Raw genomic sequence first — 27,431 nt, forward strand, 5'->3', positions numbered from 1 at the left:
TTTTGGGCAGTTTCTCCCATTCTTCTTTGCAGGAACTCTCAAGCTCCATTAGATTGGATGGGCAGCATCGGTGCACAGCCATTTTCAGATCTCTCCAGAGATGTTCAATTGGGTTCAAGTCTGGGCTCTGGCTGGGCCACTCAAGGACATTCACAGAGTTGTCCCGTAGCAACTCCTTTGTTATATTGGCTGTGTGCTTAGGTTCGTTGTCCTGTTGGAAGATGAACCTTCACCCCAGTCTGAGGTCCAGAGTGCTCTGTAGCAGGTTTTCATCGAGGATGTCTCTGTACATTGCTGCATTCATGTTTCCCTCGATCCTGACTAGTCTCCCTGTTCCTGCCGCTGAAAAACAACCCCACAGCATGATGCTGCCACCACCATGCTTCACTGTAGGGATGGTATTGACCAGGTGATGAGCGGTGCCGGGTTTCCTCCAGACATGGCGCTTGCCATTCAGGCAAAAGAGTTCAATCTTTTGTTTCTCATGGTCTGAGAGTCCTTCAGGTGCCTTTTGGCAAACTGTGTCTCTTACTGAGGAGTGGCTTCTGTCTGGCCGCTCTACCATACAGGCCTGATTGGTGGAGTGCTGCAGAGATGGTTGTTCTTCTGCAAGGTTCTCCTCTCTCCAAAGAGAAATGCTTGAGCTCTTTCAGAGTGACCATCGGGTTCTTGGTCACCTCCATAGACTGTAAAAAAAGTTGGACGACGCCCCTTCGCTCTTTTCCATTGGTGAGAACTGAAGCCGCCAGTGTCCTGATATGGCGCTGACTTCTTGGGACTTGAGTCTGCGCAGTTGCGATTTCGGGACCAGACCTGCGCAGTAGTGAGCAGGAAGTAAAGCCACTAAATCAAGGCCCCGCCCTCACTCTCGCTGAATCAATCGCAAGCACACGCCCCTGCACTTTTGACGGTGTGAAATAATTAATTATAGAAATTTAGATATTAAATTAAAAGCTCCAATCTCCTCAGTCCTCCGAAGATCCCGAAAAAAAAGTCTGTTGGTGCTTCAGTGACTACTTCGCTCAGAGAACCTGTAAATCACAGCTGTCAATCATGATGTCACGGCACCGTTTTATAGCATCAAATAACTAACTAAAAACAAATTATTTTGAAAACAAACACTTGAAATTACATCAACGTGATAGAAACTACAGTAAATTACAGAAACTATCTTTGGAAAAAAGATATGTGAAGTGTAATTTAATTGTTTAGTTGGTCTCACGTCCCGTTGAATAACATGGGGAGGCGGGGTTTATGACCTATACTAGGACCAGTCACCGGGGGGCGATTGAGACGTTTTGGCTTCACTTTTGAGGGCTTGTGCGGCACACTTGGTCACCTCCCTGACTAACTGGTAATCTGGTAATCAGAAGGATGCTGGTTCGAGCCCCACAGTCACCACCATTGTGTCCTTGAGCAAGGCACTTAACTCCAGGTTGCTCCGGGGGGATTGTCCCTGTAATAAGGGCTCTGTAAGTCGCTTTGGATAAAAGCGTCTGCCAAATGCATAAATGTAAATGTAAGGCCCTTCTTCCCCGATCGCTCAGTTTGGCCGGGCGGCCAGCTCTAGGAAGAGTCCTGATGGTTCCAAACTTCCATTTACAGATGATGGAGGCCACTGTGCTCATTGGGACCTTCAATGCCGCAGAAATATTTCTGTACCCTTCCCCAGATCTGTGCCTCGATACAATCCTGTCTCGGAGGTCTACAGACAATTCCTTGGACTTCATGGCTTGGTTTGTGCACTGACATGCACTGTTAACCGTGGGACCTTATATAGACAGGTGTGTGCCTTTCCAAATCATGTCCAATCAACTGAATTTACCACAGGTGGACTCCAATCAAGTTGTAGAAACATCTCAAGGATGATCAGTTGAAACAGGATGCACCTGAGCTCAATTTTGAGTGTCAGTTGCAAAGGCTGTGAATACTTATGTACATGTAATTTTTTCAAAAAGAAAATTCAATTTTATTTGAATACATTTGCAAAGATTTCAAACAAACCTTTCACGTTGTCATGAAGGGGTATTGTTTGTAGAATTTTGAGGAAAATAATGAATTGAATCAATTTTGGAATAAGGCTGTAACATAACCATATGTGGAAAAAGTGAAGCACTGTGAATACTTTCCGGATGCACTGTACTTATGACTCACACAGACACAAAATCTGTAGTTGCTGCATCGCGTATTGACTTTCCAACATCTTGCACCATGTACATTCCTCTTGTTAAGCAGTGTGGTGCAGCCTTGTTTTGAAAGAAAATAACCAATCAGTGGGCATATTTAGCACAATGAGTGTTTGTAGCTGACAAATGTTATAGTTGCTATTACAATGTCAGAGTAGGATATTATCATGGCAGTGACCAGTTACCTAGAGTTGTACAACGTATTACTGTTTTTAGAAATAAAGAGTGTGCAGAGAAATGTTTGTTTTTATTACTTTAATAAAATACCTGGTGAAAAGCCTTGGTATTTAAAATGCCTAAAACCCTTTTGTTTTGCTGCTGTCTGCTGTTGCCTGTGTGTGGTAAATGGCAAGGGCTATACTAGTGGCATAGTTAAACCCTGGCTGATAGGGCTGAAGCCCTGGATATTTTGTTAATAGCCCTGAATGTTTTTTTTGTTGAATAAAAAAAAAAATACGGCTTAATGTTACTTCACATTACATCAGGGTACAAAAGCAACAAGGCAGGCTGCAATTCTGGCTTCAAATGTAAATTAATTCCAATGAGTGAGCCAGTGAGACATTTATCTCCTATTTGTTCTCAAGTTCATCAGACATAACGAACGCCTCATGTGGGAGCTTTCTCTTTTCTCTCACAGGTGCAGCTTTTCTGAATCAGGTTTTATTACTCAATCCTAATTTCTAAATATATATTCTGTAAGCCTCATTTCTAATTTTCATTTGTTTATCCACACACCAAATAGTTTAATGCGTGCCCCAATCAACTTGTTCAGTTATTTGGGTTTATTGCTAAAATGTTTATTGCAATGGAATTTCCTCAAACGCAATTCAAAATGGCAGAACAGTGAGCTAAAAGCCTACATAGTACAATACAAAAGTTTTAAAATGATAAATATCACAATAAAGTCAAACATAAATGATCAAACTGTCTACCTGTATATGTGCTCTCCCAGGGCTGGTTCACATTTCCATGTCATGTGCGTGGAGTTACACTGCTGTGTTTAAGAAAGCCTCTTTGCAGTGCCTTAATTTTATATGGTTTAAAATCAAACTACAATGAACTGGTCTAATTTTTGTACTTAAGACATCACACCAGTGTAAAAAGGGAAAAAACGATGTCTTACTGTTTATCAAGTGTTGAAACTTTGCTTTGTTAAAAACAACCTGTTATCATGAAACCCAACGCAGGTGTTTTGAGATGCGTTTAAAAAAATAAAATAAAGCTATTTTTAACTTTACTCTGTAATGCCACGATGAGTTTTATTGCCATGTAAAAAAAATAAAAGTTTTTATAAATAAAATACATTTATTGCAAATAAAGTAAAAATGACGATAGTCAAGTTGAAGCATTATGAGATTAAATAGTAATAGTTTGAGAATAAAATCGTAGCATTATGATATTACATTTTATATGAGAATAAAGTACAAATTATTAGAATAAAGTAATTGTGAGATTTAAAGTAGTATAGTAGAGGGGAAACAATTTCAATATTAGGCTAAACAGAGTATCATTATCACAACGATAGAACGGACGCCAAGCCTGCAGCTTCATTAATGCAAGAGATGGATGTAGAGGATATAGTTACAGTTGAAGTCAGAAGTTTACATACACCTTAGCCAAATACATTTAAAATCAGTTTTTCATAATTCCTGACATTTAATCATAGAAAATATTCCATGTCTTAGGTCAGTTAGGATAACTACTTTATTTTAAGAATGTGAAATGTCATAATAATAGTAGAGAGAATAATTTATTTCAGATTTTATTTATTTTCATCACATTTCCCAATGAGTCAGAAGTTTACATACACTTTGTTAGTATTTAGTAGCATTGCTTCTCCCAATAATTTGCTGGAATTTTGGCCCATTCCTCCAGACAGAACTGGTGTAACTGAGTCAGGTTTGTAGGCATCCTTGCTCGCACGTGCTTTTTCAGTTCTGGCCACAAATTTTCTATCGTATTGAGGTCCGGGCTTTTTGATGGCTCTCCAATACCTTGACTTTGTTGTTTTAAGCCCTTTTGCCACAACTTTGGAGGTATGCTTGGGGTCATTGTCCATTTAGAAGACCCATTTGTGATCAAGCTTTAACTTCCTTGCTGATGTCTTGAGATGTTGTTTCTATATATATATATATATATATATATATATATATATATACACATAATTTTCCTTCATGATGTCATCTATTTTGTGAAGTGCACCAGTCCCTCCTGCCGCAAAGCAGCCTCACAACATGAAGCTGCCACCTCCATGCTTCACTGTCGGGATGGTGTTGTTCTGCTTGCAAGCCTCACCCTTTTTCCTCCAAACATAACGATGGTCATTATGGCCAAGCAGTTCAATTTTGGTTTCAATAGACCAGAGGACATTTCTCTAAAATGTAAAATCTTTGTCCCCATGTGCACTTGCAGACTGTTGTCTGGCTTTTTATGGTGGTTTTAGAGCAATGGCTTCTTCCTTGCTGAGCATCCTTTCAGATTATGTCAATATAGGACTCGTTTTACTGTGGATATAGATACTTGTCTACCTGTGTCCTCCAGCATCTTCACAAGGTCCTTTGCTGTTGTTCTGGGATTGCACTTTTCGCAACAAACTACGTTCATAGACAGAATGCGTCTCCTTCCTTAGTGGTATGATGGCTGTGTGGACCCATGATGTTTATACTTGCGTACTATTGTTTGTACAGATGAACATGTTAACGTGTTTTTCATAAGTCTTGTCTGATTTCTTTTGATTTTCCCATGATGTCAAGCAAAGAGGCACTGGGTTTGAAGGTAGGCTTTAAAATACGTCCATAGATACACCTCTAATTCAGTATGTCTCTTATAAAAAGATAGTTGTCTAAAGGCTTGACATTTCGTTTGAGAATTTTCTGGAATTGTCTTAGCTGCATAAAGGCACAATTAACTTGTATGTAAACTTCTAACCCACTTGAATTGAGATGTAGTCAATTAAATGTGGAAACAATCTGTCTGTAAACAGTTGTTGTAAACATTACTCATGTCATTCTCAAAGTAGATGTCTTAAACCATTTGCCAAAACTATAGGTTGCTAATATTAAATCTGTGGAGTGGTTAAAAAATTGGTTTTAATGACTTCAACCTAAATGTATGTAAACTTTTGACCTCAACTGTAATTCATAAAACTTTAGGTTTTAGCAAGAGCAAAATCCTTGGTCTTTTGCCTCACCAGCAGAGAGTTATTAGTATCTGGACTCGCAACCTTTATGTAGGAAATGTAATTTATTCAGGAGAAAAAACCAGACAGATTCATGCAGTTCTGCTCTGTGTTGTTGTTGGGTGTTTCCTCTCTAAACAATATTGTAACTGAGGGGATGTTACCGCGCACAATGTCTTGAAATGGACCTACTGTCTATAATTCACTGCAGTTCCAATTATTCTTCGCTTCACTGTAGTGTGAGCCTATATCTCGCGCCTCCCTTGACAGCAAGCTCGCAAAAACTTCCCACAAATTCAGCTCTGTTGCATAGCATAGTTGCGAGTTATCTCCCTGGTTAGTGGTGTTGTATGTAAAGACCCAGATGCTCTACTTTGCTATTTTCCACCACATCACTTTCCTTTTGATTTATTCTCAAAATTGTACAACTTTAATCTCATACTGCTTTGAATTTCTTCCCATAATTTTAACTTTATTGTCAAAATATTATGAAAAATGACAATTGCAAATTTAAATTGTTAAATTATTTAGATTTTGTTGTTAGGGTTGTATAAATGTTGTTAATGACATGTTGTAATGTTCATTTTTATCAGCAATTTAAATTAACTTTTTTTGATCCATTTATTGGTTCTAATTTACATTTGCTCATATGTGTGTGCGCTTAATATAGGCCCTAATTGTTATTTGTCAGGTAGGGTGGTAATTTTAAGTTATGGAATATATTAATATTTTAATATGCCCTGTGGGCTAAGCCCCAGAGGCCACTGAAGTCTAGCAATGCCCCTGTACTACGCAGTTAACCGTTGAATTGAGAACTGACGATAACCCTCCTGAATGTATGTACAGTGACATCCTCCTTATATGGAATCTCAAATCCCATCAAGCAGTAATGTTGTGTGTGATTCCTCTCTTCTCTATCCCCTCTCCTTTCCTTCTTCACTCTCCATCTTTGTCTTCCGTTCGCTACAGCTCAGTTTGCTGCTTTTATGAAACATAATATGCTGGTGAGGAAAAGCATTCCTCCTGGCAGCCCTTCCTGCCTCTTTGGTAAGTATCTCTTCCTCTCTTTTTCCCTTTGTCTTGGTCTTTTCTTCCCCTTTCATCTCTCTGTCTTTCACTGCTAAAAGTTAGTTTTCTGTCAATATCATATGGGTCAATGTTTCTCTAAATGTTTCACCTGCTTCTGTTTGTCTAAGTCAATAACAATAGTGAATGTTTGAAATATCAACTGCTTACATATTTACTGTATTACTGACCGAAGGCACCATAAATCTGGTGGAGAGTGCAAAATAAAGTACTTACAGATTTGCCTGCATTCTTTAAAAAAATCCCATTACTTTTATTTATTTTCCCTAATTAGGCTGGTGCATATTTTTTGGCTTATATCCCTTGCTAATTCAACACATTTACTGCTATTTTCACCCTGTATTCAATTGCTTGGTCTGAACCAGAGTTTGATTCCAATTCTCTCCCCCCTGCCCACATAACATTACATTTAATTACATAAAATATCCGGAAATCTTATTTGCCTCTAGATATTGGTTTCAGCATCGGCCATTGACTCATTGGTTAAACACTAATTTTGTGGCTTTTGGTTTTACTACCAGAACTTAACAGATGGAGAGTGTCTCTTGCATCTGCCTGCTGCAAATTAATTGAAATAATTGCAAACAATTTTGAGTCACTCAGCTCTGAAGAGACAAGTTGCAATGAGAAATGTGTTACTATGATACTATGAAATTACCAGTACACATCATCAGTAATGGTTAATTACCTCAAATTAGGTTGGATTTCTTTTTTTATACCAATTGTGAACCATTCTATAGTGTAATCCTGTGAACGGTTACCCAGACCACAGTTTCTATTCTAAGCCAGTGAAGCAAACTGGTCAAATGGAGCCAACAAAAAGCTCTTGTGTGAAGTCTTTTGAAAATATATAAATCATTTACCTCAGCAGCAAACCATATTGTCTATATTGGCACTTTCTGAACCCCTCGATATTTTCTTTTCCACCATCCGGCCAGGGATATCAACTGGTCAGCTGTGGCCAATAGCCTCTGACCTTGATCCGCAAGACCAAAATCAATCTGCATTTCCACCATTGGGCTAATAGCACCACAGTATTGCCCTAAAGTCTGCCCTTAATACACTGTCCTGGTGCCAACCCCCATTGCACAAACGATTCAGATTTGTGTTTTGCGTGCACATTTTTTTTTCTTTTTTTCCAACCTTTACTTTTGTGCACTGGATGCAAAACTTGGCTTGTTGGTGCTGACCCTCTGACCTGACTCAGCAAAACTCCGCCTTAGACATTAACCCATCCTCAACCCCCATTTGGCCTTGTTTGCCCCAAGGATAATCGGCAGGCCAAAGGCCAGTTCCTGTTGGCCCCGAGAAATCCCAGAGGCAGCCTGATGAAGCCCCAAAAGAGACAGTGGGAAAGAAACTGGCATGCCCTCTTTTGGCCCGATAATGGAAACGTGGCTAATGAGTTTCAATCTTTTGGAGACTATTGGCCCCTAACCAGTGAGCATTGTGTTTTTCAGTGCCGGTGCCTAGTGAGCAGATGGGGGGTTTGGACCAAGACGACCCGAGGCTCCACCTAAAGAGGAGACAGACTCCAAGTCCCACTCCCACCACCTCAAAACGAGCCAAGATAAAAGTCACCATCGTCTCCCATGGAGACACAGCAGGGGGCACAGCTGGCTCCATGGCTCAGGAAGGTAATTAAAAACAAAGGCCTCATTCAACCATTGAGCTGCTGATTAAAATATGTGGAGATGTACTGGTGCATTTGTGCAGAATGAAGTTTGGATTTAAAGAGTTTAATACTAGATTGACAACATTGTTGGATTTTATGCTACTGTAAGGCCTTTTGTTAAGACATCGCTTTAATCAACTTTGAATGTTTAAGCCAAGTTTGCCAGTAATGATTTAAAACTCTTAACATTCGCTGCCTATTATCTCCTTTTTCTGAGAAAGTCTCACCACTGTTAACTCCTTGTTTTAGTATTCCTGCTGTCTTTGTAAACATGGGAATAGAACAAATAAAGCAAGCATTTATTGTCTTTTAAAAGTTGCTTTTAAAACTGACAGTTCACTAAATGCCGGGGAATTTCCCTTAAGCCAGCGTCACACTGGCACACTCAAAACAACTCGATTTTTGCTGAGGGTGTCACACTTGCCAACTGTTTTGCTGAGATCTCGCTCTCTTCAGTCAGAGGTCACACATGCCATAACAAAATGATGGAGGGTTGACAGACATGACGACTCTCGTTGTTATTTTTGAGCTCGCCAAAATAACAACAGGAGTACCGTGTGAACGTTAACAGTTGTGATTTAGGATGTGATTTATTGAGTAACTTAACCTTGGTAATGTGTTTGATTTGTTTACTTATCCCCTAGATACTTTCTGTATGTCTATATGCAGCTTTCAGTTAAGAAATTACTTTCTGTATGAACAGACTGTAGTGACTCTGCTCTCTGATTTCATTTTAGTAAAGGAGAATCCCAGGAAAATGCTTTGTGACAGAATCACTATGGATTAAAATCTGCATTTGTGATGACATGTGGAGTATGATAGCTGATCAGCATGACGTGTTGTATTGTTGTTATTATTATTATTTTAATATTATTTTCACGCTTGTATACACCAGTGGTTCACTACTGGCTTTGCTTCGGGACCCAGATGTTACACTGGACATCAAGTGGCGACCCACCATAGTAAAAAGTATGACCTGATGTATCCTGGGTCAGATTTTCTTTTATCTTGCATAGATATGTTCATGGTTTTCAAGTATAAGGGTATATATCAAGTGACATTATTATTGATACCAACAACAAAAATAAGTTTTCTCTCCACTATTTTAAGTGTATGAGCCTATTTAATTATATGAGCCCATTATTTTTATTATCCCGTTTATTCAAGTCCTTTTTATTTGTATAGTGCCTTTCACAACACATCGTTTCAAAGCAGCTTTACAGATCAGGCATTAACGGAAAATGAAACCGTAATGTATATAATGTCTGAGAGTCATCATTGTGTAAATACGATTGTGAATTGTGTTTTAAAAACGAGTAATTTAGTCTTGGAGGTCCAGACTTTAAAGGCTTTTGTGTACTTGCTCTTATATTTACAAGGGGCAAAAATGCTTAAAACCCTGTGGTTACAGTACGCGTTTGTTATATTAATAAAACAGCATGACAGTTCTTCAAAATATCTTTGTGTTCCATGAAAGAATGTAAGTCGTTTGGGTTCGGAGTAAATGATGACAGAATTGTCATCTTTGGGTGAGCTATTCTTTTATGCTACCATCTACATCTGCACATTGAGTAACTGGTGGCATCACTTATAACAGCAGTGATTTCTGCAAAACATGTTTTTCCACAACATGTCTGTTCTTGATTAACATTTTACTGATGCTCACAAACTCTGTAAATTCGTATGTTACCCATTGGTGATTTATGACTCTGTTTATTCTATAGTGTGTTCTTGGAGGGTTTTTTTATTGGACGAACACCCTTGTTTATATGTGTCTGTGGATTAGAATCTTTCCAACCTAATAAGCATGAACAGGTCTTTTTCTTCTGATCAGGGCATGGTATTCACAATTATATGTCACCATAAAGCCAAGAGCACACTTCACATTTTGCATTCAGGGCCCTGCACACTCTTAATAACGCAGTCTTTTTGGTTTTGGGCGTGGAGATGCGCACACTACATGACTGATTGTGTCAACTACATGACCATTTGTCCCTAACTGAAGCGCTATTTACACTGGGTATAGAATAGGGCTGCCCCGACCAAAGATTTTCCTAGTCGACTAGTAGTCTTTAATTTAAGCCATTTGTCGACTAGTCGTCGTGGTAATGATGAACAAGAGACTGTCTGAAAATTTTGTTAAAAAATTGGAGGGTTTTTTGTTTTTTGACCAACCTACCAATCAAATTTTGGTCGACCAAGACTCTTCTCATCGAATAATGGTTAGTCGACTATCAGGGGGCAGCCCTAGTACAGAAGATGCATTTGGGCTGATCCGATCACAAGTAGACCACTTCTCTTTTGACCACATGGGTTTCGAGGGAAAAGTCTCTGATTTCATGATGGCATACATCAATCCATCAGTATATTACTGCATGATAATAAAGTGCAAAAAGTAAAAGAAAATGGCACACGGTTTATCTTAACTATACTTAATTGTCTCTTGCTTCTCAATGCATTGCTCTTCTTTTATGCTCTCTCTGTATTTTATTGGCTGTTGCTAATTTTCGGCCTATAGATCATTGGAATGGTGTGCACACCCTATAACAAGACGTCTAGATTTTAAGCGGTTTTGATATGTGTCATAGTGTCTGCTACTAGTCAGGGCATGTCGCAGAAGTATGGACACAACTACACGACCATCGGTCGTGGGATCTGAGACATATCGTGGACCAGTCGGCAACTTAATACATCAAAAGTGACGAGCTCGAGTTGTGTAGTGTGCACTAGGCTTAGCATTGCTCTGATGGTGCTTCTACATGGCCCCCAAACTTACAGCTGGTTACTATCTGAATGTGTTAACATTTGTATTTGTTTTTTTTGTTTGCTGTGGGTTTGTCAGGAAAGCCCCTTGGAGTGACTGTGGGGCAGACGGTATCGGGAGCCAAAGAACTGTCTGAGCTGCTCAATGCACAAAGGTACTTTTTCCTTTTTCACTGATCGGGCAAAGAGACCATGAAAGGAATAGTTCATTCAAATTGAAAATTTCTCTCATCATGTACTCACCCTCATATTTTCCCATATGTGTATGACTTCCTTCTGCTGAACACAAACTACATTTTTAGAAGAATTGTTTTTATCTCATCTCTGTTGGTCCATACAATGCAAGTGAATGGTGACAAAAACTTTGAATCTCCATAAAGCACATAAAGGTAGCTAAAAGTAAACCAAAAGCCTCCAGTTGATTAATCTATGTCTTGTGAAGCAAACTTATCAATTTTGGGTTAGATAAGACCAAATCATTTTTCTCTTTGCAGCACAATCATTTAAGCTTGATTTCACTTCAAACTGTTTGATGCATGCACAGAGCGCTAGCTGGTGCTAGGAAGTGTACCAAGCATGAAATAATGATCGCCAAGGAGACTGCAAATGTCAAGATTTATAGTGAAAACGGAGTTATGTTTTGGTCTTACCCAAAACCAATTGAATTCTTCAGAAGACTTGGATTAAACCACTGGAGTCGTATGGATTACTTTTATGCTGCCTTTATGTGCTTTTTGAAGTTCTGGTCACTATTCACTTGCATTGTATTGATCTACAGAGCTGAGATATTCTTCTTTGTGTTCAACTAAAGAAAGACAGTAATACACATCTGGGATGGTATGAGGGTGAGTTAATGAGAGGGGGGGGGTGAACTATCCTTTTAAGCTTGAAGGGATATAAGAAATAAGAAATGATCAGTGTTGCTTTTTGGTCTTGTGTAATAAAGAGATGACAATACTGCACAACTGTTAGACTTGTTGTTTTCATGGAAATATTTGCCTGATTTATGCAGTGTTGAACAAATTTATATCTGCTGTCAGATAATGTGGCTACACTTCTACTCCATTTGCAACCAGATTATAATTTGTAAATTTCCAAATGTACTTGGAGCCATCAACAGAACTTAATGGGCTCATATCATGGAAAATATTATTTCTCTTGCTCTGTTGAAGCAAGATTTTCATGTATCATGCAGACATTTACATTAACATTAACAACACAAAGATTTCTGCCCAGTCCAACTGAACCATTTGTAGAACTAAACTGCTAAACGTAGGACCACTCGTATTTACATGTCAACATCTGTTCAGCCTTCAGCAACATGGCAGTGTTGTTGGTCGGTATCACATGCAAAGAGTCTGGCCAATAACAACAGGTCATTTACATATAAAAGTCTTAAAAATACACTAAACTAAACCGTTTTTAGTGCAAAAACTAATATTACAAGTGGAAAAAAATGCTACAAAGTGTAGAATGTGGTGGTTTGATTCTGAGCTGATGTCCTGTGCTCTTCTAGGTCAGGTGGTCTGGGAGAGGTATCTGGAGCTCTGGGTTCAAGCGATGGGTTGTTTCATAGCCTACAGGGCAGAGTGATATCAGGTTCTTCCTCTCCTGTCCAGGCTCAGGCCACTGCAACTGCTCAAGGTACATCAGCCTGCAGAATCTGTCAGCCCAGCATCTGTGAGGTCTTAGTTTAAATCCTTTCTGATTTTGGTGTGTTTGTGTTTGTTCAGCTCCTTCTGCCAGTAGTCTGCTGCAGGGCCTCAGCCTCAGTCTGCAAGAGATCAACACTAAATCACCAGGCGTACCCTCCACCACACAGGTGCCAGCCCTGCTGCTTAACACAAACATGGCACCCCCATCATGTCACAAATAATATCTTTTAGGTCTATTATCTTTACGCACATAATATTAACAGTCTGAAATGCAGCAGTTTCCAAATATTCATTTCACATGTTCACTGAACTGGTCAGTCATCACACGATATACAGTGGGATTCCAAAGAGCGAGTCCAATTTGAAAATCTGGTTTTCAGAATAGGGATGTGCAGGAGTTATAGATTAATCGAATACTCATTTTACACCAGCTAGTCTACTATTAAAAACTTCTAAATCTTGCTATCTTCAAATATCACATTGATTTTGTGAAATTATCAAATGTTTCACAAATTATAATACTATACTATAATTATACTTTTATTTTATTTATTAATACATACTATATTGTGCATTTTATTTTTTTCCCAACTTTTTAGTTTGTTGACGTTGGTTTATTTTAAAACCGTTGTTAGAAACTTCTGTTAAACAAAATTTTTATTTCACGTATATACTTATGTTTAACTTCCATTTTAATTAAAGAGTAATCGCTTGGTTTTTGTGGTTACAAAAGTACTCATTAATGCCCATCCCTTATTTAAAATCTAAATCTGGAAATAAATGTTTTGAGGCAGGAAATATTTAAGATTCTTTTTTTAGTTTATCAATGCTTAGTAACTTTCTCAGTGTTTTGATGACAACCAAGAGTCTCAAATATTGGTAAAGGAATACTGGAAATTCTTGAAATGATGACTTGATTAATTTTTTCTTTACTCACCTTCATTAATTTCAAACCTTCTATGAAACACAAAAAGAGATCAATGAGCAGAATGTTCACGATGCTCTTTTCAATAAAGTGTCTGTTTACATGGACACCAGAAAGTGGCATATCGCGAGAAAACAGCCTGCCCGTTTACATGCACAGTAGAAGCGTCTAACTCTTTACTCCCATATACAGCCGTGGCCAAAAGTATTGGCAGTGACATCAATTTTGTGTTTTGAAAAGTTTGCTGCTTCAGTATTTGTAGATAATTTTTTCACATGTTTCTATGGTATACTGGAAAACAATGATAAGTATTTCATGAGTTTTAAAGGCTTTTATTGGCAAAAACATTCAATATATGCAAAGATTCAATATTTACAGTGTTGACCCTTGTTCTTCATAACCTCTGCAATTCGCTCTGTCATGCTGTATATCAGCTTCTGGGCAAAATCCTGACTGAAGGCAATCCATTCTTGCCTTATTAGTGCTCCGAGTTGATCATAATTTGTGGGCTTCTGCTTGTCCACTCGCCTTTTGAGGATTGACCACTGGTTCTCTATGGGATTAAGATCCGGGGAATTGCCTGGCCACTGATCCAAAATTTCAATATAATGAACTCCGAGCCACTTCATTATCACTCTTGTCTTGTGACATGGTGCTCCATCATGCGCGGATCATCACCAAATTGCTCCTGGATCTTTTGGGAGAAGTTGCTCTTGCAGGAGGTTTTGATACCTTTTATTATTCATGGCAGTGTTTTTGGGCAGAATTGTGAGCGAGCCCACTCCCTTGGATGAAAAGCAACCCCACACATGGATGATCTCATGATGCTTCACTGTTGACACGACACAGGACTCATGGTAGCGTTCACCTTTTCTTCTCTGGACTATTGATTTTCCAGATGTCCCAAACAGTCAGAAGGGGGCTTCATCAGAGAAATTAACTTTGCACCAGCCTTCTGCTGTCCAATCCTTGTACTTCCTGCAGAATTTCAGTCTGTCCTTGATGATTTTCTTGGAGAGAAGTGGCTTCTTTGCTGCCCTTCTTGACACCAGGCCATTATCCAAACGTCTTTGCCTCACTGTGCGTGCAGATGCACTCGCACCAACCTGCTGCCAATATTGAGCAAGCTCTGCACTGGTGGTGACACTATTCCATAGCTGACTCCTCAGTAGGAGACGGTCCTGGTGCTTGCTGGACACTCTGGGACATCCTGAAGCCGTCTTCACTGCAGTTGAACCTCTCTCCTTGAAGTTCTTGATGATCCGGTAAATGTTCTTTCAGGTGCAATATTCTTTGCAGCAATTTCCTTACATGTGAGGCCATTTTCATGCAAAGCAATGATGGCTACACATCATTTTTTAGAGGTAACAAGAACATAATGTGAGTCAACACCACAACAACTGAAGCAGAGAACTTTGCGAAACACAAAATGTATGTCACTGCCAATACTTATCGCCACGGCTGTACATGCAGCTCGGTCAGTAAGCAGCTTTATCCAATGCAACATAATTTCCCCACTACACTTGTGTAAATAACAAACGTGGCATCCAAGGATACTTTATCTTATTCTTTGTTGCTTCAGTTTATTTCCAGATATCCAGAGTTGTTGCTGTGTTTGTTTCCTTAACTTTCCATCAAAACCTGAAGCGGAATTACACTGCAATAGTGGGGTTTCCCTCTTACTTTTAAATCTGGGATTCCCCCAATGTACAAGTGCATATGCACAAACGTAAGGGGAAAGTCGATATTTTTCATTGGTGTGTATAAATGGGTATAGTTTATAGTGTATGTGCTTTTCCAACTGTATACCCAGAAATGTAGAATTTATTTTCCGCTCTGTTGACTTGTTGTTGTGCTCCATCTTATGACATTAGTTTTCCGGTCTGTACACTCCTCTAAAACCTGTAAGAATGCAGCTTATACACTACTGTTCAAACGTTTGGGGTCACTTGACTGAAATGTTTCTCATGATCTTAAAAACCTTTTGATCTGAAGGTGTATGCTTACATTTTTTTAATTGGTTTTGTAGACAAAAATGTATTTGTGCCAACATATTAATTTATTTCATTACAAAACTAAAAATTGTATTGAAAAAAAAAAAAAGTTTTGGAAATGGATGACTTGGAAAAGGAAGAAAAGGAACCACTATGTGCCCTAGGCAAAGTGTGGCCACTTTGAAGATGCAAAAACATAATTAAAAAATAAATTAAAAAAACACAAAAAAAAATATATATATATATATATATATATATATATATATATATATATATACATATATATATAATATGGTATCGTGAGTTCGAATGCAGTGCTGAAACCAAGTTTGATGTCAAGAACAACAAAACAATCAAACTTTGCAAGTTTTTAACACCCTATTTTGAATAGAAAGCTATTGTATGGTTTCAGAAGACTCCTTTTATAGCATGTTTTTGGTGCCTTTTTGCCATTTTTGGAGCTTGACAGCACCAGTAGTCCCCATTATGGAAAAAGAGCACTCTGGATATTCTGCAGTATCTTCAATATAGTGTTCCACAGAAGAAAGTCAAACATGTTTGAATGACATGAGGGTGAGTAAATTAAGACATTAGTTTTGGTGAACTGTCCCTTCTGATATTTATATAAAACTGGTGATTTGTTTCCTCAAGTACATTTTTTTACTTTAATAAGCATGATCATAATAGTTTCATGATGCATTTAGCACCTTAAGTCATTCTCGTCTGTTTGTGTCATGTTCATAAGGTGTCAGGAGGGAAGCCACAGTGTCAGGGACAGGTCTTGAGCTCTCTCAGCCCAGGCAGCGGCACTCTAGTTCGTGCAGTACCAGTTGTGTCTACCAGCTCCGGGATGACCAAAACCACAGCAATCCATCAACTTCTCACCAACGGCGGCCTGGCCAAACTAGCCAATAGTCTGCCAGGACTGGCCCACATATCTAGTCAGAGCACGGGTACGTCCACCTCGCCACTGACGACACTGCGTTCCAAACAGCGACGGCCGCGATGAGTAGGGACTGTAGTCACTAATGCAGCAATCAGGTCAAAAGTCGAATCCATAGGAAAGGATTCGCCCTTGTACAGTTAGCACAGTAATGCTAACAGTCTAAATAGGGCATATAAAACCAGGAAACCGCTAAATAAACCCAGAAGTGATGATTGGGGGGGGTGGCTTGGTAACATTTTTGATAAGTTATTACTTGGAGCAATATACAGTCATCTGAGCATGTAAATATGTACCATAAATGCAAACATCTGTTCTGGTGAATACATGCAAAGAGTATTTGGTGTATTTAGTGATATTCTACAATGATGGGGCTAATTCAGGCAGCCTTCTTGCATTCTAATGTACTTGATTTACAGACATTGTTATTTGTAGTGGCCCTTAGGGGCTATAATTTCACTAAAGCTGGACCAAAATATTAATATGGCAATCAGTACTGTAAAAATGTAACATTTTGATAATTTCAACTGGTAAATATAGACATCATCGGCTTCATTTGTCTGGTGTACTCAATATAACCACCCCATTGTTATGTTTTATGTTCCATCATTTGTTTTGTTCAATTTTATTATTTGTTTACTTGTTTTGATTTGTTGGTGTAATAAGTATGGGTTGCTTTACTCACAGATGTTCATTAAATGCCCAACAACAAACTGTCAGTTTTTCTACCTCTTTTTTTGCTTCATTTTTCTTCCTCCTGTTTTTATTGTTGCATCTTTTGTTAATCTTCATCTTCTCCCAGCATGCATAAATGAATACACTAGAGTTTTCAGCTGTTTATTAAGTAAATTCAATACAAATTTAAAACTATTTTTGGCTAACAGGCAAAATAGGGGATGGGTGGTGGTAAAGTCAAAAGAATTTGTAATACTTCATTTTCAGTTTTCATACACTGAAAAAATTAAGCCTATTTTTAAGAATTACACATTTCAATTTCATCTTTAAATTAAGTTAATACAATACTTTTTTCTAATTTTGTCAATTCAATTTGTTGGAAATTTGTTATGAAAGTATGTAATCTTGAAAATACTTTTTAAGTGTATCGAGGGAACTTTTTATTATAATATATATATGATTTATTATAGCCTTTTCCACCTTCAAAATTATTGACAAATACTATTACCAGTTCTTTTTAAGATGAAAGTACACTTTTTGCTGCTTGTTCAGTTTATTTAATTAAAATGAACTAAAGCAAGACCATTCTAGAACATTTTGTCACAACTTGATTTCATTGTTCAATCCATTTAAATTTGTAAAATGGAAGATTACTTAATCCATTTGAGTCGGGACTACATGAATAGTTTCTGTTGTGTTAATGTAGCACTGATGACACTGGGCAGATGATTTCCATTTCCCAGCATGACTCGAAAGGGAATGTATTTTAAAATGAAGTGTTATTTAATGTCAAGATGAATACAAAGGGGGATACTTGTTAGTGTTTAATGTTTTGTTATGTTGAGATTTAGAAGAGTTTCAGTTATGTTGGAGTTTTGTGGGTTTCCATTATGGTGAAGAGCAGCCATATCACCCTGCATCTCTTTCCTGGTTGCCCACTAAAGCTAAGCAGGGTTGAGCCTGGCCAGTACCTGGATGGGAGATCTCCTGGGGAAAACCAAGGTTGCTGCTGGAAGTGGTATTAGGGAGGCCAGCAGGGGGTGTTCACCCTATGGTCTGTGTGGGTCCTAATGCCCCAGTATAGTGACGGGAACACTATACTGTAAAAAAAAAGCACTGTCCTTCGGATGAGATGTTAAACCGAGGTCCTGACTCTCTGTGGTCATTAAAAATCCTAGGACACTTCTTGTAAAGAGTAGGAGTGTAACCCCGGTGTCCTGGCCAAATACCCCCCATTGGCCCCTATCTACCATGGCATCGTATTAATCTCCATCCCTGAATTGGCTACATAACTATACTCTCTCCTCTCCACTAATAGCTGGTGTGTAGTGGGCGTTCTGGCGCACTATGGCTGCCGTCGCATCATCCTGGTGGTGGTTGAGGAGATTCCCCCTATACTATGTAAAGCGCTTTGAGTGCCTAGAAAAGCGCTATATAAATGCAAGGAATTATTAAGAGTGGAGCTTGAGCTAATGATGAGGACAGGAACCTGCCTCGCATAATAATGATTGCTCGCTGCGTTGAGCAAATGCTGTGCCATAGCTTAGTTACTAAACTACACTCTATAGTGCTTCAAACCAATGTGTATTTAGCATGTTAACATACACTTTTACTAGTTAGTACAGTACATAAAAAAATGTATTCATTTGAGTTAAATTGACATGTCTAATTTTGCTGGGTTTACCCAATTCAACTATGTTCTTTTTACACAAAATGTTTGTGTTGAGATTACATAGTAATTTTAAGTTAAGATAATTCGTTTTAAACATGTGAAACCACTGTCCACAATTGACATTATACCAATGTACATCTACAATTAGAAGAACATTTTTGAACACTTTGAGAAGTAGCATAGACTTGAAACTGCTTTATTCCACGTTTTTACATTTAATGGTTTCTAACAACATCTAATTACTGTTGATAGGTGTTTGACATTAAATCCTTTTGTGAAGTTGACGTTCCTTCGACATGGCATCCTATACTCAATCTCAAACTGTTTTAAACAGGATTTTGTTAATTCTTTTATAATTATTTTGCTTGTGCTTTTATTGGGATGCCACATGGAATAAGCACTTGTAACTGTAGCCAGTTGGTAAGGTAGCTGTCCTGTTCAGAGCGGGCAGAGAAGGACTGGTGACAGTGGTGCCGTGACCTGGATGGGAGTGAGGTTTAGGGGGTGAGTGTAATGTTAGCCAGCTAGAAAGTTAGCTATGTAATGTGTAAACATCAATCTGCTGGCCTCAAGAGGCGCACTAGCGACTGAGGCTAGGGGCTGTAGCCTTTAGCGTTCGTTAGCGTGCCCTCCTCCCATGCTGGAGAGACTGGTTCGAATCCCACTCAGAGCAAGTTGAGTAGGACCGGTTACAAAAACATGTTAAAATGACACGTGATCGAGGAGCTGTATACAGCTTTACAGTATATTTGAAGAGACAATTTCCATTCCCATCAAAAATACATATGGTGCTACTCTGAATAAGCTCTACAACAGTTACTTCCACTTTACACTTGTCAATAATTATTTAATATTGTAATGAAGATGTCTTTATTGTGTGTGTGGTTGTCAACAGGGCTGAAAGCCCCTACGACTATCACGGTGACGTTGCGAGGTCAGCCCAGCAGAATAGCCGCTCTCAGCCACACGGGGGCGACAGCGCCCTCTCACAGCGCACCTGAGAACCAGGTGTGTGATCTACACTCACGATTCTCCACAAAACTAATATAATGCAGTCTGTTATTTCACTTTATATGATTTAAAAGTATCAGATACTACAGAACAGGTAATCCAATCCAAACACTTCAGTTCTCTTTGGCTTTTTTTTGGACTCCCTTTGCTTTGGCTCATGCTCTCGTGACAAATCAGAGTAATTTCTCATCAAAGTCATTTTGGATCCTCATTAGCACTGAATAATCCATTTTATTTTCTTCTGTCAAATGCTGTTTACTCACGGTCCCCCCCACTGTTCAATCACAGCTTTTCATCCTCTGCAGTATGAGCAATTAGTCTCATCAGAGCAGTTGCTGTAGTAACCGTCTTTGACCAGGCAGAGATGAGGTGTAATTATTTGGTTAATGGCTCTAAAGAGCATAATTATATGCTTGTCACTTCTGCTGTAGATTACTTGGGTATTCATAATGAGTTTTGCTGATTTAAGAATGCTTTTGATACATAAGGCTTTAATTCTATCAGTTTAATATTATGTTTGGCCAGACATTTTAAGGTATATATAAACACAAAAAGTATTTGGAAAATTGAAACGACTTTGACACCAGTTGGTTAAAAGTCATTGCAAAAATGGCTCTGAATAGTTTATAAAGATGTTTATTTTTGTCCATCAATTTCTCACCTTACAGTGACTAGAAGCTCCTTGAAATGTTTTGATATGTGAAGCTGCAATGGCCATCAACATGAGAATCCAAAGGCTCAGACAGATGCTCTTCTCCAAGGATCCTATAGACATAACCCCAGTTTAAAGACTCACCTGCTGATATATGCCTTACAACCTGCAAGAACAGCATCTACTATAAAAGACTTGACCTTACACCTTGACCTTGTGTTATTTTCATAATTCTTTGTCACACTCTGGCATTTTATTTTGTACATTATTTTCTTTGTTGTTTCTCCTTTTTATGTATTTATTTCCATACTGACTTTCATCATTCAAAATGCTTATGTGAACAGTGTTATTGAAAAAAATCCATATATTCATAGATTTTAACGGATCTATGTTTTCCTTTTTGCTGGTGGTCTAGATCAAATAGGATGTTTTGCTCGTTCAGTTACATTGGCAAGAATAAGAATGTGAACCCTTTGGAATGAGCTGGTTTTCTGCATTATTTGGTCATAAAATGTGATCTCATCTCCATCAAAGTCACAAGTATAGACGAAGCACAATGTGCTTGAGCTAACAACACTCAAACCATTAGAATATTTCATGTCTTTATTGAACACTTCCCATTAAACATTCACATTGCTGTGGAAAAAGTAAGTGAACCCTAGGATATAATATCTTGATAAACTTGGGAATACATGTTTCCCTCGATTATGGCAAGTGGTCAAAGCAACACCAAATCATGATGCTCCCTCAACCGTACCTCACCTCTTGGATGATGGTTTCATGTTGGTATGCGGTGCCCTTTTTGCATCATACATAGTGCTGTGCGTTCTCCCCAAACAATTAAACCTTTGTTTCATCAGTACACAAAACATTTTCCCAGTAATGTTGTGGAGTGTCAAGGTGGTCTTGTGCAAATATGAGACACGCAGCAATGTTTTTGTTGGGAAGAAGCGGCTTCCTTCGTGGTGTCCTGCCATGAACACCTTGCCTGTTTAATGTTTTCCATATAGTAGACTCATGAACAGAGCTGTTAGCCAGTTCCAATGATTCATTCAAGTCTGTCATTCATTCAGCTGTCTTTCTAGGGTTCTTTGAGTCATATTTGTTGGACAGCCACTTCTAGTGAGAGTACCCACAGTACTAAATGATCTCCATTTATAGACAATGTGTTCTTCTATAAGCTCTTCAGGATAACTTTGTAACCCTTTCCAGCTTTATGCAAAGCAACATTTCTTGATTGTAGGCATGGTCCACATCAGCAGATGCTCCTCGTGAATAGCACCATACCTCAAATCTCGTTTCATTAATTGGATGCCATGTTTGCCAACTCCTGACTCTTAATCAGCTTTTATTTATTTAAAATGTTTTGTCATCTTTATTCTAGGAATTCACTTACTTTTTCCACAGCACTGTTAATGCTTAATGGTATGTGTTCAGCCTGGTCTTGATGTAAATATCAGACAAAAACAAGTTCATTTCACATGGAAACTGCAGGGAATTGTACCTGCAGACACGTATAACAACTTTTGCAAAAACATATATAGAGTTGCGTTTTCACTATGAGACCAGGTTGGATGTGTTCAATAAAGACGTGAAAGATTATAATTGTTTGTGTGTTGTCTATACTTGTGACTAATGAAGATCGCATTTTGTGCCAACCAGCTAATTCCAAAGGTTTTACCTATTTTTTCTTGCCACTGTATACCCCAGATAGGCCACGTACATTTCCAAAATGTCTGTTTTAGATCTTTTCACCTGCAAGGCATCAAATTCTAATTAACATCTGATAAACATCTTAAAATGATCAGATTTACAAACATTCTCAATCCTAAACATCTCAAAGACATCTGCTGAATGTTTTTTTATTTTTTTACATCCGCAAGGAAATGTCTTATAGGCATACTGCAGGCGAGTAAACAACTTAAAAAAAAATATATATATATATATATATATATATATATATATATATATATATATATATGTTATAGATGTAAACACACATCAAATAGATGTCTGGGTGATGTACGTGTGCTATCAGGGATGTGATTTATTTGATTTGGGAAAAAAGAGTTTCATTAAAATGTTTACTGCATAGGACCCCAGCAGAGCCTGTCCTGTATTTCTTTACAGCTGCAAAGCACTTGAGAGAAATGGATCATTAAACTGCTGAAATGATGGTAATAAATTTAAAGCATTAAGAATCGACAAACTGGCTTTTTAAAAATGATGTGCAGAAAGGGGTGGTATAATATGCGTTTATAGGATCTTTATAAACCCTCATGGACACACTGTAGCAAAACTGAAAACAAGTTTAAAACAGCAGCACGTTTGACAGGAACATTTTTACAATTTTAACATCAATGCATGCCAAAGTCACACAACATGGTCACCATTGACAATTGTACACCATGTCGCAAAAACTCAACAGTAGGCCTTGTGTTAATTAAACAGATTTTGCAACCACAAAGCTATATACTGTATATTTACAATGGAAGTTAATGGGGTATATTTTTGGAGAGTTTAAGGGCAGAAATGTGAAGCTTCTAACTTTATAAAAGCACTTGCATTAATTCTTCTGTTAACCCTTAAACAGGCAATGTGCAGCATAAGATTCATACTCCTTAATTTCTTGTAGGGGGTATGAGAAAGGGTTTTTCATGTTCTCATTGATCATTGTTGGGTCTGTTTTGAGTATGTGGGTCACAAGACTTAACATTTTATGTCAGCTTGACCTAAAACCAACATGGCCACCAACATATCTCACACACACACACAAGTTGGTGCATCTATCATTATGAGGACTCTCCATAGACATAATGATTTCTATACAGTACAAAATATAGATTCTATCCCCTAATCCTAACCCTCACCAAAAACTTTCTGCATTTTTATATTTTCAAAAAAACATTGTTTAATATGTTTTTAAGAGATTTGAATTATGAGGACACTCGAAATGTCCTCATAAACCACATTTATAGCATAATACCCTTGTGACTACCAGTTTGTAACCTAAAAAAAAGTCCTCGTAAACCACTTAAACCCACCCACACACACACTCTCTCTCTCACACACACATCTGGGATGGCATGAGGGTGATTCATTTTGTGGTGAACTATTCCTTTAAAGGAAACATTTGAGATCAATCAATCGTGCATTAATCATTTTTTTGTTTATGACTCTCCTCAAGACAGGATATAGCTGTCCTTCAAATAACCATGATGATTATGTCAACGGTGATACTAATGGGTGTATCTGATTAAATCATAATCATTTTGATTGCTGTGTAATTAAGGAGACCAGTGGAGGTTGAAAAGCATTATAACCTCATATACAGAACAATGGAGACAAATATGTGTTAGGAATGCAGCATTTTGCTCCTCAATACAATATGCATTATAGTAAAATTACCTGAGCTGATGGGATGATTGTGTGGCACTCCAAATGATTACTGTATCAAACAGAAGAGAATTAAAATCAGAAGAGGTTTGTATTGGCCAAGTAATGTTTGCTTACTGGCATAAGTCTATATGATATTCTGGTCACTGTATTTGGCTTGGGTTCCTCCTTCAATGTAGAAGTGTCGATAGGATGTTTCGCCCATTTTATCATCCACCAGGTAGAAAAAAAATATTCGAATCGATTAGAAATGACAAAACAAGCTGCATGATTTTAGGTACCATACATGTCTGGAGCTGAAACATTGTGGGGTGAGTTACATGCAAAAGTTTAATAGTTATTGTTAGAATATGGGTTTGTTGAAATCCTTAGCCCTAAATATGAGCAATAGTGTAGTGAAACAATGCTATAACATCATCCCTCATTCATTTCTGCAGTACTGACCATGTATTCCCTTGGGCAAACTACTATTAAAAACCATATGTGTTTTTTAATGATGTCACTGAAAGGATATGAGGTCACTATATCATATCCAATTTCTCAGTACAGTGTGGCTACAGGCCTCAGAGGACATTCCTTGATGGTCAAAGAAGGACAGTCCACAACAACTACAATGTTTCTATTCCAGGGATAATAAATCCAATGGTTGACATGCAAGGGTGATTCTTGTCGGATTATTTCCTGGGCTGTGCACATCAGAATTTATTAGGCTTTCCAAAGAATTCCTAGTCATGTTTCCAGCAGGGGGATTTCCATAATGAAAATTTCAGAGTGACATGTGACCCAAAGATGGGTTTAATCTCAGACGTTTTTATGTTTTTTTCCTCTCTCTGTAAACTAGCAGAGATTTCAGTCCAATATCTGGATTGTGTGTTTTCCTAGAAATGTAAAGAGTCAGAAACATGACATCTCCACCTGAAGAATACAGATGAACCCTACATTTGGACACTTAGCAGGCACATGTATCCAAAGCAACTTACAGGACATTTCATTTTTATTTTATAAATTTTTTTCAGTATGTGTGTTCCTTGAATCAAACATTTTACATTTACATTTATGCATTTGGCAGACGCTTTTATCCAAAGCGACTTACAGCGCACTTATTACAGGGACAATGCCCCCGGAGCAACCTGGAGTTAAGTGCCTTGCTCAAGGACACAATGGTGTTGGCTGTGGGGATCAAACCAGCGACCTTCAATGATTACCAGATTACCAGTTTTGTGCCACTACACATCACCACTCCAAAATGACCTTGGAATTGCTATTGTAATGCTCAACCAGTTAAGCTACAGGAACAATGAAAAACAAAATGCTTTGAATTCACAAGATTTAAACGTGTGCATCGGTTCCAACTGAATCAATTAAGTTACATTAACATATTTTGGAAACATGTAAAAAGTTATTTTTAAATGACACAATTAAGTTTCCTCAAAGTGATTTTATGTGTCCCTTCCATCAGCGGTTCTCAACCTTTTTGACTCCAAGGCCCCCCAATGTCAGAAAAAATATTCAAAGGCCCCCCATGTAGGCTATTAGATATTTATATTATAAGTAGGGCTGTCGATTTAAAACGTTAATTCAATGCGATTAATTTGACAAATGAATGCCATTAATCGTAATGCCCCCGGACCGTAATAAGGAAGATTCCTGAGAAATGCAAGATTGTAGTACCACCTGTTTACTCCAAAGGGCAGTAAGTGAAACTTCAGCTGTATGGCAATGCACAGTTTATACAGTGAAGAAAAACACCCTTGAGCAGCAAAACAACACAAACATGCGTTACGTTCTTGCGTTCCAAACACTTGATGGAGCGCAAATCCGAACTAATGGATCTCAAGATGTGTTCTAAGTATTAAACTATATTTAACTTGACACAGTGACCTAAACATTTTATGTTTATGATGCAACACATCCGAAACGCTACACAAGCATATATATATATATCATTTTTAAATATTTAAAGATAACTATGTATCATTATTTCATAATTAAATATTGAATTATTGTTATGTGAGGGGCTTTTTCAGCAAATATTTGTGTATGCGATTAATCGCGATTAATTAATCGGGACACCATGTAATTAATTCGATTAAAGAAATAATCGATTGACAGCCATAATTATAAGATATATCTATTAAAATATATTTCCTTAAAACTTGTGATTCCAGAAATGTCTAGATCTGTATATTCTTCATAAAAAGCAAGCTATTGAAGGGAGTTATTAAATATTTAGCATTTTCAGTAAGTTGAATTATAATAATAATATAAAAATAATAATATTCAAATTATATTTTAATTAATATTAAGAGATCTTGAGGCACCCCTGGAAGTGTGCTGAGGCCCACTAGTTGAACCTCTGCCTTACATGATACATTGCTTCAGATTTACATAATATCTTTGTCTCACATAATTGATGTTATTTTTGTTATAAGGTTATGCTAGTTATCTAACTTTTAGCTAGCAATGGCATACATTAACAAGCAAAATGCTAGGAAGAAATCACTCATTGTGTAAGCAACATTTTGCGGGTCAATTTTGACCCGGTGGAATTCAAGCATATAAATAATTCATAACCTGCTGGTTTTCATCTAAAACTAAATTGTAAAGTAATTAATAGGTTCTTAACAGTTCATACACATAAAAAGATTTATATTTTTGGCATGTTAACTGACATGTTAATATAATTTTCTTTAGAAATAATAAAATGTAGAAATTCTTCAACATTTCAAAATATACATTAACTACAGCAAAAACTGTGACGCATGTGAACATTTCTGAGAACTTTTATCTAAATATAACATAATATATAATTTATATTAAACAGGTCATGAAGTGCTATTTCTGTCATTTAATGAGGTCCAATGATAATGTTATAAAAGTCTTTTTGCACCAAAACAGTCACATTGTAGTAATATATGATAATTATATGGATAACATCATGCATAAGTTCAGCAAACACAAGCCCCTCAACATTATAAAACATATTGACATGGTTTACACGTAACACACATCCAACACATTGCATCCAAATATATTAAACTGCTCATCTCAAGCACAACTGTTGTCACGCAGCACCATAAACTATCAAACAGTCATGGCATTTACTTATAAATCATGATGATTTACTTACATTTTTTAAGTATTTTTAACTGCTCCATTCTTCAATAACTGTTCCTTTGCAAAGCTTGAATCATATTATGTCCAGTTCACAAGCGATCCACGCCGATACATAGTCTAGAGTGGTGAAAATAGACGCATATACAAACAAAATCCTCCTGCACTAAGGCGCACATTGCTGGAAACACATCAAAACTGTCAAAGACTTCCATCTCAGCACATTTACATACGTACACTGATGAGCCAAAACATTATGACCACTCAGAGGTGAAGCGAAAAAGGTTGACCATCTCCTAACAAGGCCACATAGAATTGCCTTTCAGAGTTGTAACTTGACACCGCGTTTTTTTGAAAAGCGGCGAGATACATGGCAGCGGTCAAAGAGTCTGTGTAGTTCATGTTTATATACAAAATAATTGAAAATAGTCCAGATGGGTCCCCTTAGGTGTTATATTAGGAATAGTTAGCCAAACAAGGCCTGCTCTCTTGAACTGTGCGCCGGG

At 37.7% G+C, this 27,431-nt stretch overlaps 1 protein-coding gene across 3 annotated transcripts in view; it reads left to right on the forward strand.

The window, feature by feature from the left end:
- LOC127621076 (KAT8 regulatory NSL complex subunit 3) overlaps positions 1–22,615 on the forward strand; it is a 41,424-nt gene extending 18,809 nt beyond the window's left edge. For 2 of the 3 annotated variants that reach the window (XM_052094519.1, XM_052094520.1), the window contains exons 15-22: positions 6,334–6,411; positions 7,911–8,087; positions 10,968–11,043; positions 12,405–12,532; positions 12,622–12,710; positions 16,208–16,415; positions 19,648–19,760; positions 20,432–22,615. In XM_052094519.1, the coding sequence (XP_051950479.1) occupies positions 6,334–6,411; positions 7,911–8,087; positions 10,968–11,043; positions 12,405–12,532; positions 12,622–12,710; positions 16,208–16,415; positions 19,648–19,760; positions 20,432–20,434 (872 nt within the window). In that variant the 3' untranslated portion in view covers positions 20,435–22,615. The remainder of the gene's footprint in view (positions 1–6,333; positions 6,412–7,910; positions 8,088–10,967; positions 11,044–12,404; positions 12,533–12,621; positions 12,711–16,207; positions 16,416–19,647; positions 19,761–20,431) is intronic. The other variant, XM_052094521.1, reaches the window with a different exon arrangement.
- Positions 22,616–27,431: the final 4,816 nt, after the last annotated feature.

Source organism: Xyrauchen texanus, chromosome 27, assembly GCF_025860055.1.
Source record: "Xyrauchen texanus isolate HMW12.3.18 chromosome 27, RBS_HiC_50CHRs, whole genome shotgun sequence".
NCBI classification, from domain to species: domain Eukaryota; kingdom Metazoa; phylum Chordata; class Actinopteri; order Cypriniformes; family Catostomidae; genus Xyrauchen; species Xyrauchen texanus.